The 16,086-nt window shown below is 35.6% G+C and overlaps 1 protein-coding gene across 1 annotated transcript; it reads right to left on the bottom strand.

Annotated features, from left to right (window-relative positions):
- Positions 1-491: 491 nt before the first annotated feature.
- Positions 492-15,476, bottom strand: LOC128556212 (myb-like protein AA). Its single transcript, XM_053540482.1, has 3 exons — positions 15,327-15,476; positions 6,724-7,395; positions 492-6,252 (listed from the first exon to the last, which is right to left on the bottom strand). Exons 1-3 carry the CDS (start codon positions 15,348-15,350, stop codon positions 5,419-5,421), a joined length of 1,530 nt encoding a protein of 509 aa, XP_053396457.1. The 5' UTR covers positions 15,351-15,476; the 3' UTR covers positions 492-5,418.
- Between the last annotated feature and the right edge of the window lie 610 nt (positions 15,477-16,086).

Raw genomic sequence — 16,086 nt, 5'->3', positions numbered from 1 at the left:
AAAAACTTTGACGTCACCGCACGTTAACGTGACGTCATTCGATCGTAAGCGTGTTTTAACAGACACAAGCATATTGGAATATATTATAATGCATATTTTACGGCTCGGGTTTGGGTACAGGAGGTCTTAGTTCGTAAATGTACACTATCAATAACTATAAAGAGATGTCGGTATCTTTCCCACTTGAAAAAGAAATATCAGAAGTTGCAGACAAATAACCAACCTTAAGCATTGATTTCCGTCAGTTAGTATTTGAACATACTTCCCGCCAATGTATCAGATCTACGTCCCCCTGAATTAGCTAGGCAAGTTTGATTGGATGCAGAGGAAGGGTTACAGAACAATCGCATTGAGCCTTTCCAATGTACAATCATTAGGAAATATAATTACTATATTTTTTTAAAGATAAGCTTTAAATGTCTAAGCAGTTTACACTTATGTTATATTTGAAATGATAACTGTTGGACTAGTCTCAAAGAACAACACTCTCAGAATAGACAATGTCTCTTTATTTACACAGAACAGAAGAGGTTTGGAATATATATCTGAATGTACAACACAATATAATTACATCAATAAATATGTAAAAATATAACAAAAATGATAACTATAAATTTATAAACGATCTTAGGACGGATCTCTGTATAGAAAAATCAACAATAAACATTAAAAGTAAAGAATTTCCTTGGTTCAAATTATAATGAACGAGTATTTGAGAAACACAGCTTGTCTTAACATTTACAGCAACTCGACAAACATAGATATTTCTTTGTTTTACAGAAGAAAGTTTGATTCATTTTATCTCTGATGGTGCACACTGCAGGTAAATAACTTCAAAGGCACTTACATAAAAAAAGTTCAAGACATTTTCGACCAAGGAATTTGACTGATGCTAACAAAACTGCTGTTGTAAAGTCTTAAACAATAAATGTATAGTAATCACAGTTTAAATATCTGATTAAACAAATAAGATTTCATGAAAGTACAGAAGGCAAGAAAAGGCCATTTACCTAATTATTTGCGTGTCGCAACTAAAGCAACTATGTAGTTTATGCATAACCAGAACAATACATAGAGAATAAATCGAACACAGTTTCTCCCCTTTCAATTTATACGCAAAAATATTTTGATTTCTATACGCGTTAAAGCGAAATGCGCCTAAGTTGAAGTTAAAGAGTTCGTTTTCGTAAATCGTTCTATTAAAAAAAGTATCGAGTTGTTTATTCCTGGTCATATTATATATCATAATTATATTCTATATTAAACACATGTCATAACAGAACCTTTTATCTTCAACTTAGGCGCCTTCTATCCCAATAGCAGCTTAACGATGTACATAAAACTACGGATAGCCCGAAAAAAATGGGCTACCTGGGAACATGACAGCGTCCATTCTCGCACACACCAGAGGTCTAGCATGGTCTCGGACCTATGACGAATCTCTGAAGGATAAGAATGGACAACGTCTAACATGACACAAAGTCATATAATATACTTATCACCTCCTCATTCTAGCAAAATATACCTCCAGAAAAATTCGACATTTCGCATAACGCATACAACCATTTTAAAAGCGAAAAGAGCTGCACTTGTATACATGTTTTGAGACAGGGTTTTCCTCACAGTCATGTAACATGACACATTACAAACAAATTAGACCTATTTCAATTACCACAAAATGGTACTATTCACGAAAACTAGCGGCGACAAAGACGTTACACAAATTGTTCATACATATCAAATATTTCCAACAGTTTTATGTTCTGTACATTGATCGTTCAATAGTAAAGAAAGTGATGTACGTGCTCGGTAGCCCTAACATTAGGAAAGCACCTAGTACCGATCGAAAGTCTTGAGGAAAACCCATGTACCTGCTGTATATATGAATGTTTAACTATTTTGCAAGGACGTAAATTGAATTAATGGTCGTGTTTGTGTAAGGACAAACGGTTTATTTTCACTAAGCTTATTCTTTTATTACCACACCGGAAATTCTCTTTTTCATTTTTTATGCAAAATGTGAAACTTCAATTCTATTTTTAGAAAGTCATCTTTAATGGGGAAAACACTAACCATTAAACATGAAATATATTTTGAAAGATGATGAGCGGTTTCGGCCAATTTCTCTTGGGTTATCGCTATATTTAACTCTGGCTTTATCATAGACTCCCTGTTTTAAAACCTTGAAATAAAACTAAAGTTTTAAATCATTTCAACGTATTAATAAAATTTTGCACTTTTGTAGTTTGTAGCATCTACTAGGAAACGCGTGGTTAAGAAAAACTTTATCTGATTTCTGTGTTGATAAACGATATTTTCTTATAAAGTCTCAATATGGTCGTTGTAAAAATGCCTTGTTTGAAAAAAACAGTACTTGAAAATGCAGCTCTCTGACTGATCTGTAAGAATAGTATTTTGTCTTTTACGTTAAAATCGAAAGGACTTTTATCCGCCTTTACAAACTCTGTTACGTTACAAAGAACATCAAAGGTCCATATGTTTTGCCCCATACTGACGTTCAGTTTTGTAGCAGGTGCACGGCATTATTTGTTACGTCAGTCTCGTGTTAAAACGGTCATTAACGACAATAGTTTCAATGTAACCCAGGCTGAATAACAAACTTGTATACTTATTATTCATATGATAGTAATTAAGTGCATATACAATGTAATGAAAATATCATGAGATTTGCATCGGGAAATACGCATTCGTTCTTTCTCAATGTCGCGCAATACTCGTGCATATTTCTCGGTTCAAATCTAATAAGCAATAAATGTTATATCAAGAGGTTAGGCATCCTGCTCTACATTCGTACAAATAATAGAAAATTTTATTCTAGAATCCTAAAATGGAATAACCAAATAAACGTAAACTAAAACATATTTACAATTATTAAAGAAAGGGAAATATTTTTCTTTATATCACCCTTGGTACTAAAAAAATGCAAGATAAATCAAGCGTCCCGTCCTTGCTGTCATTTTTGCCGGAATTTAGAGAATACTTTCATTTAATTATACCTCAAAAGTAAAAATAGATTAAGGCCGCATTAAGTCATAAACAAGAGTGGCAGAATGTCACAAAATACGCCCGTCATCGAATTTAGCCTAATTTATGGGCCGTAATCTAAGAATGACTGGTTATCGAACTTGGCCGAGATATTTTGGCAATAAACATTGTCAGTAAGTTTGGTGACGATCGGATGAAAACTGTTCGACTTAGAGAGCGGACAATGCTAAATTCGCATTATTTCAAATAATTCAAGGGCCATAATCAGAGAGTGGCTGTGGAAATTTTACTGGTTATCGAACTTGGCTGAGATATTATGCCAACAAAACTTGACACCAAGTTTGGTGAAGATCGGATAAAAACTTCGATTTAGAGGGCGGACAAGGCTAAATTTGCAGATTTTCGAGTAATTCAAGGGCCATTACTCAAGAGTGCCTGGGGATTTTGCTGGTAATCGGACTTGGCCGAAATATCATGCCCATAATCTGCAAGTTTGTGGAAGATCAGCTGAAAACTGTTTGACTTAGGGAGCGGACAATGCTAAATTCGCAATATTTCAAGTAATTCAAGGGCCATAACTCAAGAGTGCCTAGGGGGAGTTTGCTGGTCATCGAACTTGGCTGAGATATTATGCCCACATTGTCACAAAGTTTGGTGACGATCGGATGAAAACTGTTCGACTTAGAGAGCGGACAAGGCTAAATTCGCAATATTTCAAATAATTCAAGGGCCATAATCAGAGAGTGGCTGTGGTGATTTTGCTGGTTATCGAACTTGGCTGAGATATTATGCCAACAAAACTTGACACCAAGTTTGGTGAAGATCGGATAAAAACTGTTCGATTTAGAGGGCGGACAAGGTTAAATTTGCAGATTTTCGAGTAATTCAAGGGCCATTACTCAAGAGTGCATAGGGGATTTTGCTGGTAATCGAACTTGGCCGAGATATTATGCCCATAATCTGCAAGTTTGTGGAAGATCAGCTGAAAACTGTTTGACTTAGGGAGCGGACAATGCTAAATTCGCAATATTTCAAGTAATTCAAGGGCCATAACTCAAGAGTGCCTAGGGGGAGTTTGCTGGTCATCGAACTTGGCTGAGATATTATGCCCACATTGTCACAAAGTTTGGTGACGATCGGATGAAAACTGTTCGACTTAGAGAGCGGACAAGGCTAAATTCGCATTATTTCAAATAATTCAAGGGCCATAATCAGAGAGTGGTGTGGTGATTTTGCTGGTATTCGAACTTGGCCGAGATATTATGCCCATAATCTGCAAGTTTGTGGAAGATCAGCTGAAAACTGTTTGACTTATGGAGCGGACAAGGCTAAATTTGCAGATTTTGAGTAAATCAAGGGCCATAACTCAAGACAGCCTGGGGGATTTTGCTGGTTATCGAACTTGGCCGATATATTATGCCCACAAACATTGTCACCAAGTTTGATGAAGATCGGATGAAAACAGTTTGACTTTGAGAGCGGACATGCTTTTGGACGCCGACCGCCCGCCCGCCCGCCCGCCATGGGTGTTCACATAATACGCCCCGCAATTTTAAAAACAGGCGTATAAAAAGAAACTTTCGTTTGCTATTAAAACATATATTACAAGCCCGCCAATTTTTGTTACGCATTAGAAATGTGTTGAAACTTGATAACTCGGACTCGCTTATCTCAAAATTCCGGCTATCTCGAAGACATTTTTAAGACATTACCAGGAACATATTGCCAAAATATCACTTAAAGTCGAAATTCGGTTAACTCGAAATATAACGCTCGATTCCTTGGAGTTCGAGATACAGGTACTCAGTTGTGTGTACTTGTAAACTGTTTCATTATTTCATTTTTAAAGTTGCTAAATTTAAATAAAATGTGATGTTCATCAACAGGCATGCCCGCACGCATACTAAATATTAATTATTCACACCAGATACGTTTTTATCAATTTTATCACAGATGAATGAAAAAATATATAGTATTTACAAATATTAATTGCAGTCTATAACAATGAAACAAATTATCTACAAGTAACTATGTTTATATGGTTAAATAGAACATAACAAGCACATCAGTGGCTGAATCAAAGCATTCATTGTTTATAACTGTTGTTTATTATTGTAGTTGAAAACATTGTTTAAATACGACCTTTCCACTTATCAATAAGAACCATGTCAGACCAAAATGACCAATTGAAATAGTTCTGAGCATTGTAGAATTGATTTTTAAATATGACCTTAAACATGCAGAAACGATCACTACTGCTGTTAAAATGGTTTAATTCATTTCGAGTAAAATTTTGAGCACTTTACCTGTTTGCTTTATTTTCCTTTTCACTTTCTGGTTAACGTTTAGTGTTCACGAGTCTTACTGTAAAGTGTAGTTCGTTTTCAAAAAGCGATGTTTAGTAATTAATGCTTAGTAATGTATCTTCTTGTCCAATTCACCTTGATCAATTGTTTCCATTGCATCTATTCTTCTTTGCATCTCCTCTTCACTTGGGTGATCTCTTTCTCTGTCCTCATCATCATTGTCATCATCATTATTGTCATCATTATCTGTATCATCACGCGTCTTCCCGCGAGAAGTTTCGTCTCTTCTTGGTGGTGTCTGTTGACGCTTCGGCTTTTGTCGTTCACTTTCACGTCTGTTGCCCCGGCGAGGCGTGTCTTCTTCTTCTTCGTCGTCGTCTTTTCTTTGTGAACGACGCTTTGGAGCCTGTCGGTTATCTCGAAGCGGAGACTGGTCCTCTTCATCTCGCCTCTGGCTCTGTCGGTAAGGTGGCTGCCGACTGTCGCGTTTAGGTGACTGGTCTTGATAACGCGGGGACTGGTCCTCTTCATCTCGCCTCTGGCTCTGTCGGTAAGGTGGTTGCCGACTGTCGCGTTTAGGAGATTGGTCTTGATAACGCCCGCCTCGTCTTGGTGGCGGAGATGACGGCTCTTGGTCGTATTCCTCTTGTTCTGTGTCGTCCTCGTAATCTTCCTCGTCACGATGTCGCTGGTAAGAACGCCCATGAGAATCCATGTGCCTTTCCTGGTGTGTTGCATGGCCGTTATTCTGTCGCGTTCGGTCTTCATGATATCCATTCTGCTTATTACCATTTTTCTGTCGTTGCTGGTTGCCATTGCGCATGGGCGAAGTATCACGTGACCGTAACATTTTTTGATCTGGTTCTTCATTCTTTCCGCATGCCAAAAACGTGTCTTCGTCTGATTGCAGTGCTCTGTTTAAACTGCTTATACTATTTATCTGAAACGATATCAAATAAGAACCTTACATATGTAAAGGAACGAAATGAATACATACAACCGGTGAACATAGAATTATATATCTAAAACATCTACCAAATAGTGGAGCATGCGATAATATGTGAACCCGATGCAAAGCCATAGTTTCATGTATCGTATAGAGAAAAAACGTTATAATATTTCTCCATTGATTTTGCCGAGATATGTCTTCTGTAGTACGTGCCATCTTTTTTTATTGTTATAACGACAAATGTTTGCGCAAGTAAGGAAGTTACAGAGTTTGACTAGTACCTGTTGTTCATCATTATGTGTTATGCAGTTGATGAATTTTATATATTTACACAAATAATGCTATTACCAGTGTGTAGACAGCAGAAGTTATAAGCAATTAAAGTTATTAATAAAGACGCTTACTGTCTAAATCGATATCGATAGGGATTAATTAATAATACTGCATAATTAAAATCGTTACCTTTCTTTGTGGTTTGTTCATAATGTACAGTGTGTGTACTGGCGGGTGGTAGGGGTCAAGCATTTCCTGGATGGTCATAAGAAAATCCTCGAACGACTGCTTACTGTTAGGATCTTTAAAAAGATTTATCCGCTCTCCCGTCTTGTTGGATATAACATTCAAGGTGGTTTTCACCTTACCTCCGCCGTTCAGGGACGCATTTGACATGCGTGCTGTCGGCGATTGCTTCATTCCCCTGCTTCCATGGCTGTTGCGACTACTCTTTTCAGTAAGTGCAGACCTATCGCCGTTGGTGGCGCCATAACTAATACCCCCGTAACATATATCTATGTTCAGTTTTTTTTTGTCTGAGCAAACGAGGATATCCGTAGTATCGTCAATATCGCACAGATCGCGAACCATCTCTGCTAACGGCCACTTAAATAAAAAGTTAGCTGAAGTCCTCTTCCGATCTGAAATTTCTTCGAGAAGTTTATCAAAACTAGGATATTTTTTGGATTTAAATGATACAATACAAGGTGGATCAGATTTTGTTTGTGCACCGTTTTTGTAAACTCTGATATTTTTGACTTTTGCAGACGACTGAAGAGCCTTTAGTGACTGTCTGCCAACTTCGTATCGTTTAACAGCGCCACCTGTACGAGCATAGTCGTCCTGCCACCTACTGTCCATCTGAAGTATAGAGAAAAGAAACTTTAAGTTATTATAAACCGTACATAGGAATTCATCTTGTGTTTTATCAGTTGGCAATTTATCTGAATTATGGGTAAATCATTCAGGAAAGGTCACTTTATTTACAGTGATAACACATTTAATTACAATTATGTTTTTGTCTAGATCTCGCCTCTAAAAATCAGAAGAATGAGAACCATAACTCTTGAAGTCTTTAATATCCCAAATAAACAAGGACCAACTTATTTACATAATCTTATCAAAATTAAAATGCAAAAAGTATTCTTTTAGATACAGTTGAACAGTCAGTCTGTATACCATAAGTAGGAACTTCAAGTGATGGCGTCAACTTTCCCAACACTTTAGAGCAGAAAGTAAGGTCAATCTGTTTAAGATTCTATTGAACTTTGGAGTGGGGAGGGATGATGTACCTGATATTTTTTTTATTTTTTATTTTTATTTTTATTTTTTTTTTGTTGATATTTTTTTATTCGAACGCTCTTGGTTTACATACCTTCGTATTGGTGTCACTGTGAAATCATTCATCAGTTTATGATTTACTTATTCTGCTTGATACTTGACAATCTTTTGATTTAATATGTTAATTCTTATTACCTTGCTCTCTATATGTACCATATATCTGCGCTTGCTTGCTCTATAAAGGATTCACTTTTGGTACTAGATATCTATGCTTGATTGCTAAATGTCTGCTTTGCACATATTACGTATCTCTGTGCTTGACAGCCTAATAGGTGTGACATTTTGGTGCTTTTGGTGCTTTGTTCATACTACATATCGGCTTGAATGTTCTGTATGTGCGTGATTGGTGAGTGATATGTTATTGTGATATGCCTCTGTGTGTGTGTATATATATATATATATATATATGTTTGCAAATACTTTTTACTATGTCATCTACCTCGTACCGTCTTTACTATCTTACGTATCAGTGATGATCTTAATTACTTGAACAAGATTATCAATTCTATGAGATCTGTTTGAATCCGTTAACCTCAAGACTGATTTCAGGTATAGTTGATTTTTAATGCATTTCTTAAATATACACGGTTTATATGTCATTTTGCCTTTCATGTATTTTTCATCTTTTAGGGATTATCAACATAAGCGTAATTTCCACAGGTCTTAATATGTATTTATGTTTGATGCATATAAAGTAGGATATATTAATGTAATAGGCAAAACTTCAACTTTAGTCTGAGTAAATCAAAAAGTTAGCCACTAAAGAAATACTATTTTGAAAACTTTAAAAATATCTGACATGTGATTGGTTGAAAAAGTAGGATTAACATTTATGTAAAAAAAAAAGCAGTGATGATAGCATAGTTTAAAAGTGAGTTTGTAATAATTGCAGGACCCAGCTGAAGCAAACATTTTTCGATGTATAACAATAGTTGTTCAAATACCTATCACTTTATGAGACATTCTGTAAAACATATGGCACATACTTGAACAGTAATAATGCACACCCTGGGATAAGGACTCCTCCATCAGAAAGTGAGTAACAAAAAGATGATCATTCGGCCCTTTAAAGACAGAGTTCTAAGCATCAATCATTAATTTATTGTAATTACAATTTGTCCTTGCATTGTCTTAATGTGTGTTACCAGAACAAAATTATAGTCTGGCCTTCAAAGTGCTGTATCTATGACCCGTTTTACCCCTTCTGGTTTTAACTTCGAAGGGAATACTAAGTTATGTCCGAACGAAAATGGACAATATCTTAATGTCCTTTTTACCCGTCTTGATTTTAACCTTGAAGCCAGGACAGTATATTATGTGCACTGGACACGACTGCTTTAAACAGATTCGGCTGAAGGTTAATAACGTTTTATTTTCTGATAAGACAGTGTGTAATATTCTGAAACCCTCTGAACTGTTAGAATATTTAAGTTTCTAAAGACTTACAAAATAAAATAGATTTGATACTCGCCTGAGAAATTTGAGTGAGTTCTCGTTAAATTTCGTGATAACCAAAAGAGTGCTTTCTTCGCGCTTAGATTTACAGGCCCGGATCGAGGGCCAGGCCAAGGGGGCCCGTGCCCCCCCCCCCCCCCTCCCCCAGCTGGCTGAGAAGTGACCTATACTCATCAAAGATTCACCCAACTATTTTGGCAAAGGAATATTTTTTTCTCAAAATTTAGACCCAGGAACGCACCAGAGGCCACCATTTCATACCTGTATTTCAAAATTTTCCAGTGGGAGAGCCCCCTGACCACCCAGTCAAGAGGGGAATAACATACCCCTACAATACCTTAAAATTCAGACCTGAGGATACCATTTCATACCTGTATTTCAAAAAAATAAAAAGCAGGGGGAAAAAACCCTGAATCCCCTAACATTGGCAAAGGCATCCCCTCCAATATCTTGCTATGCGCCTCGGCGGTGATGCCTTCGTTCCTGATGGGAAACGAAATACACCCTGTCAAAATGTCTCGGAAAACTTTAAAACCAATTACTGACGATGGCAGACGTATTCGATATTCATATGTCTCATCTGCCAATTGATAGATTTTATGAGATTGGCAAAGTGATAATGTTATCCCTGAGGTCTAGTTCAACGACGTTTCAATTAACTCTCTATCAATAATTCATAGTTAGCCATAAACACCATTGATACAAAATATTTACCGGTATGGAACGGCATGAACAACGAGCGTTTATTGTCCGCTTTGGTTACTTAGATGTTTACATGTCACTTTTGAAAGTGAGGGTAATTAACAAAACCACTTAAAATCACTTGACGAAATCTTACAATAAGTAAGTGATAAATTATGCACGTTGCGTGACATTTGCCATGCTATTATTTATGAACATAAATTCAAAGATCAAACCATGATCAGGCAGAGATAAACGATTTGAAAAATACAGAAGTAGGTTGTGACGGTCATTAAGCATCAAACACGTTGCTGAGAATACCGTCATTAGTCATGCATTTAGCCATAGTGAAAGGTCTTGACCGGCCGACCGGTTTCCGTCTTAATTCATCTTTGAAAACTCGTTCAATTGCACAAGTAAAATAACTGTACAATTCGTCTTAATCACACAAAACTGCTCCATCTCAATTCCTAATCAGAGCTGTGTTTGAATTAAAGGAGTTTGGTTTTATCTAGTCATCCATTATCAACCAAGAGCACGATAATTATGACCGCTTTGAGATCTCGCCAGACCTTAATCTTGTATCCACCAAAATCAGGGACCCTTACCAGCAACATGAGCGTTATTTTTCTTGGTATTATTGCGCCATTGTTAATTATAAGAAAGTAAATGGTCTTTCTTCTATCAATACAAAATATATGCGGATATATATAATTTTGGATTTACGTTATGTACGTTCTCGCATGAGGTCTAAAAATAATGAAACAATCTAATGAAAACTGCTACATTCTCTAAATCTTTGTGTGGTTTGTAACATATATGTGATACCTATAGAATAAAATACTAAGAATAATCATTATGCTTCAAGTATAGGCACCTCAATCCGAAAATGAAAATGAAATTAGAGTGTCTCTGAAACGTCATGCATTGTCTAATGAAAGTTTCGGCGGTCATCTTAAAGTGATATTTAACACAATATTCAGATCTTTAAAACAATATTTGAGACATAAAATATAACACTACTGTAATTGAATACCTCGTGTAAGTCGCTGCTTAATTGAATTATTGTCTGTATCTTCCATTAATGTAAATCAATATCAATTTATTGGGTGATAAATGAATGCATTGAATGCTAGCATTCTGCTCACAGATAGATACGAGAATATCATATCCATGGAAACCTATTATGGCTAATAGTTGTTACCTTTACCTTTATTAACATGATGTTAACAATTATATTTGTTAAAGCTCAAATAATTATGATGCAGAGATGTGCATGGAGATTACTGACGTACCTATCGATCACGACTTTTTATGAGCGTATGCTAGAACAAAAGTACATAATGTAATGACCTTAAAAGATGTTTTAGCGCCAAGAATGTGTTTGTGTACTTTGCTTGTTAGTACGCTTTAACTTTCTTCGAAAATAAATACCGTTTGAAATCACAGAAGTAAGATATGGTGTCAATTGATATTTATTTGAAGTTTCTACAAAACAAAGTTAAATACCAAACATATTTTATGAAATAGCTAACGCTCCTTGCCAAATGATAAATGCTAATCGTCAATTCCTTAAAATAACGAAAATAATCGTTAATTAATTATTTGAAAACATATAACATTCTACCAGTCTGGACTGAAGCAATAATATGTGACCAAACTGTTTACTGAAATAAGAAAACTATTTTTAACCTTTAGCCTGCTGGCGGCAAGTGATTCTGCCTTTGTGACCAGTACAGACTAAGATCAGCAAGATCAGCAGGCTGATCATGGTCTCCACTGTTCGCTATTCATTCACCTTCTAATGATAAATGGTTTTGCCCAAACTGAACGACGAACCAGTCCATTTTAGAAATTTGGCAGGTTAAGAAAGGTAATGTAACGTTTGAGTGTAAGAGGTCATACTTAAAGGAATAACAGGACCGTATATATATCATTACAATATTTAGGACACTTTGTTACGTTTAGACCATTATTAAGGTATCTACATGTGCAAATAAATTAACCCGTTTTAAATGTTTACCATCGAAAGAGAATAGTATGCCTTTCAAGTAAACTGAGGGGTCACAAAAGACTACGGAATATATTTCAGAGTCCTAGCTAAGACCTAGCTCCAAATTGATTCAACGGTATCGTTGTGTTAAAGTAGACATATTTTTGATAATCATAAGCTCTTGAACAGCCTAGAAAATAAATATGGTTCTAAGGCCTTGAACGTTAACCATCCAGATTCGAACTAGATTTAACCTCGGGACAGTTAAAAGCCCAATGATAAATGTCGAAACTAAGATGACGAGATCTGTGGAAGCACAAGGCATAACGACCCCATTGGAAATAAGCTTTCTAACTTTCATGGGCCATCCTAGGTTACTACACACTGCTATAATATATACATGTTGCTTCCAGTTTGAACTATCTTAGTCTAATTAACATTTGTTTCTATAATATAAAGGTACACGTAGTATTAAAAAGCATAGCTGTGATACAAATTACATTGTGATCTTAGTTAACTAGTTAATATGTGTTTTATCTATATGAAACTATAACTTTTTAGTTACCCAACTACTGGATATTTTAGCTTAAATTTGTGTAAATTGTTTTAATGTGTGATAAATGTCTTTTGTAACTTGTATATGTATATGTGTGTTTTAACCTGAATAAACATCTATCTATCTATATATCTATCTATCTATCTATCTATCTAACGGTCTTCGTTGCCTTATAAGAGAGTTTCGCATAGAGCTTACTGATGGATTTCATGCGAAATAAGATATCTACAGTGTTACAATTGTACAAATGTTTCATCTCATTTCTATTAAAGAGCAATTCTACATTTTTTTAATTAAAACAGCCGCGATGCTAATCCTAGATAAATCTGGCTATGTACCTGGCAATATTAATGGTATTTTTCAAACGGGGTATTTATTTATGCCCGTGTTTAAATTGAACATCTGACCTTTGAGGCATACAGTTTTCTGAAGTTATGGTGTTGGCACTGCCGCTATGCTTAGGCGTCGATGTTCTTGTTCTAAACGCTAAAGCCTTAAGGTAGTTTTGCACATTCGGGTCAAATGCAATTATGTAGAATTTGATTTTCTTGAAAAAGAATGTAGTAAACTGTATCTAACGCCTGCCAATTAGAATATCCGTCTATGGAACGCCTAGACTGTCTTATGTTGAGAATATATGATATGCCTGGTTAAATGTCGTTCTGTTGAGTCCGAGATATAATATTGAGGGTGGAAATCACAATGTGTCCAGTTATTGGAGTGTTATATTGCTGATTATATTTTCTTCAGTCAAGTCAATGTATTGTTGGGTGCTATAGTCATTATGTTCAGTTCTTGAAAGAAACAGGCATGTGGTAACAAAATTATTTTCAGTTAAAAAGATGCACTGTGGGGTGTTACATTATTATGTATAGTTATAATAATATGCTGTTTGGTGCTAAACTCATTATGTTCAACTATGAGAATAAACAGTTGAGTGGTACTATCATTATGTTTAGCTGAGACAGTGTATTATTGAGTAGTACTCGCATTACTTTCAGCTGTAATGATATGCTCTTTGGTGTTATATTAATTATGTTCAGTTGTGAAAAAGAACTGTTAAATGGTACTATCATTATGTTGTGTGCTGATTATATTTTCTTGAGTCAAGTCAATATGTTGTTCGGCGTAAAGGTCGTTATATTCAGTTCTTAAAAGAAACAGGCATGTGGTAACAAAATTATGTTCGGTTAAAATGTTGTGTTGTTGGGTTTTACAGTTATTATGTTCTGTTATAATAATAAGCTGCTTTGTGCTCTACTCATTATGTTCAGCTATGAAAATAAACAGTTGAGTGGTACTAACAATTTGTTTGGATGAGGCAGTGTATTATTGAGTGACACTTCCATTATCTTCAGTTGCAATAATATGCTGTTGGATGTTATATCAATTATGTTCAGTCGTGAAAAAGAACTGTTAATTGGTACTATCATTATTTTAAGATAACTTATTAATATGCTGATGTGTACTGTAGCCATTATGTTCAGCCGTGAACACTAACTGTTGTCTGATACCGTCGTTTTGTTCAGTTCAGGTGATGTACTGTTCGGTGCAAAGGTCCTTAAGTTAAGTTAATGAGTAGAGCACCAAACAGCATATTATTATAACTGAACATAATAACTGTAACACCCCACAGCAGATTATATTTAACTGAACATAATTTTGTTACCACATGCCTGTTTATTTTAAGAACTGGATATAACGACCTTTACACCGAGCAACACATTGACTTAATTGAATAAAATATAATCAGCACACAACATAATAATAGTACCATTTAACAGTTCTTTTTCACGACAGAACATAATTAGTATAACACCCAAGAGCATATCATTGCAACTGAAAATAATGAAAGTACTACTCAATAATACACTGCCTCAGCTAAACATAATGATAGTACCACTAAAGTGTTTATTTTCATGGTTGAACATAATGAGTTTAGCACAAAACAGATTATTATTATAACTGAACTTAATAACTGTAACACCCCACAATGCATCTTTTTAACTGAAAATAATTTTGTTACCACACGCCTGTTTCTTTCAAGAACTGAACATAACGACTATAGCACCCAAAAATACATTGACTTGACTGAAGAAAATATAATCAGCACACAACATAACACTTCAATAACTGGACGCATTGTGATTTCCACCCTCAATATTGTATCTCGGACTCAACAGAACAACATTTAACCAGGCATATCAGTCATTCTAAACATAAAACAGTCTAGGCGTTCCATATCCGTCAGTACCATGAGAAAAGTGTTTGTTATTAGTAGGTGTAGCCCCTGCTTTGAAATCTAACTTATGGATGGCTTAAAACTAGTTTTAAAAACATGATCACGATCAATATAAAGGCTTCGTGATTCTTGAAGACAATAAAACTTATGAGCCATATTCATACATCTTCAAATATATGGAATCATTAACAGCGATCACCAAGTCGTATGTCTTTTTATGCATTTTGAAAGACGTCGATTGCTAAGCCTTTCTCTAAAGTAAATTTTATGACAAAATTCTTTGGTAAACCTGACAGGGTATGTTATACATGTAATATAGTTTCTGCTTAAAAGATTGTTCACAAGATAAATTACCTCGTCGTTAAGCCACGGTATCACAGTTCTATAACTTTGCATTTTGCAATGTATATTCACTTATCACACTTCCAATCATATTCCAGTGACATTTTATACAAATTACTGACTCTTGCTGAAAAGCAAATCTTTAAGAAAAAGCACGAGAGATCAAAAGATAAGAAACTTACCATTTCGTATCTCTGCCGCACCATTATTAATTCAACACTTTTAACCTTCTTAGCATAAGCAAAATGTCTTTGAAAATATTGTTAATAATAAATGTGAAATATGAACTGTCTAGAAGAATTCAGTCTCCGAGATATGAACACTCTGTCCAATGTTTCCTGTGTATCTTGTTCTATAGTTACTGTTGTCGTTGTTTTCACGGTTCCGTGCGATGCGATGCCGGGGCGAGGGGTGTTCCAAAAGTACTTAACAGAATTCTGCATCAGTTCTTGTTTTACTTATTTCTAGTAGCCTCATGTCAGTACATGCATTAAGTGCATGAATGTACATAATAAAGATAAATAACTAAAGTAACAGTACGAGGCATTCAATATGTTAGTAATATATAAGAAATGTAAGCTTGTAAATTGGAATTTAAAAGAAATAAAAATGCAGAAATTTAAATACTTTGATTGAATTAGAAGTCGAAGTCTTTTTTTTTGTTGGGTTTAACGTCGCACCGACATAATTATAGGTCATATGACGACTTTTCAGCTTTGATGGTGAAGGAAGACCCCAGGTGCCCCTCCGTGCATTATCTCATAACGAGCGCGCACCTGGGTATAACCACCGACCAGCCAGCTGGATGGCTTCTTCACATGAAGAATTCAACGCCCCGAGTGAGGCTTGAACCCACATCGATGAGGGGCAAGTGATTTGAAGTCAGCGACATTAACCACTCGGCCACAGAGGCCCCGGACGAAGTCTTATCAATTAAAAAGT

The sequence above is a fragment of the Mercenaria mercenaria genome, chromosome 1 (genome assembly GCF_021730395.1).
Source record: "Mercenaria mercenaria strain notata chromosome 1, MADL_Memer_1, whole genome shotgun sequence".
Classification (NCBI taxonomy): domain Eukaryota; kingdom Metazoa; phylum Mollusca; class Bivalvia; order Venerida; family Veneridae; genus Mercenaria; species Mercenaria mercenaria.
This window is presented reverse-complemented; position numbering and strand designations above follow the sequence as displayed.

Excerpts from the sequence above, each read along its gene's own strand:
- LOC128556212 (XM_053540482.1), bottom strand. The coding sequence starts at position 15,350 with ATGGTGCGGCAGAGATACGAAATG. Across the intron at positions 7,396-15,326 it reads TGCGGCAGAGATACGAAATG|ATGGACAGTAGGTGGCAGGA; the intron begins GTAAGTTTCTTA and ends TCTATACTTCAG. Across the intron at positions 6,253-6,723 it reads TGAACAAACCACAAAGAAAG|ATAAATAGTATAAGCAGTTT; the intron begins GTAACGATTTTA and ends ATATCGTTTCAG.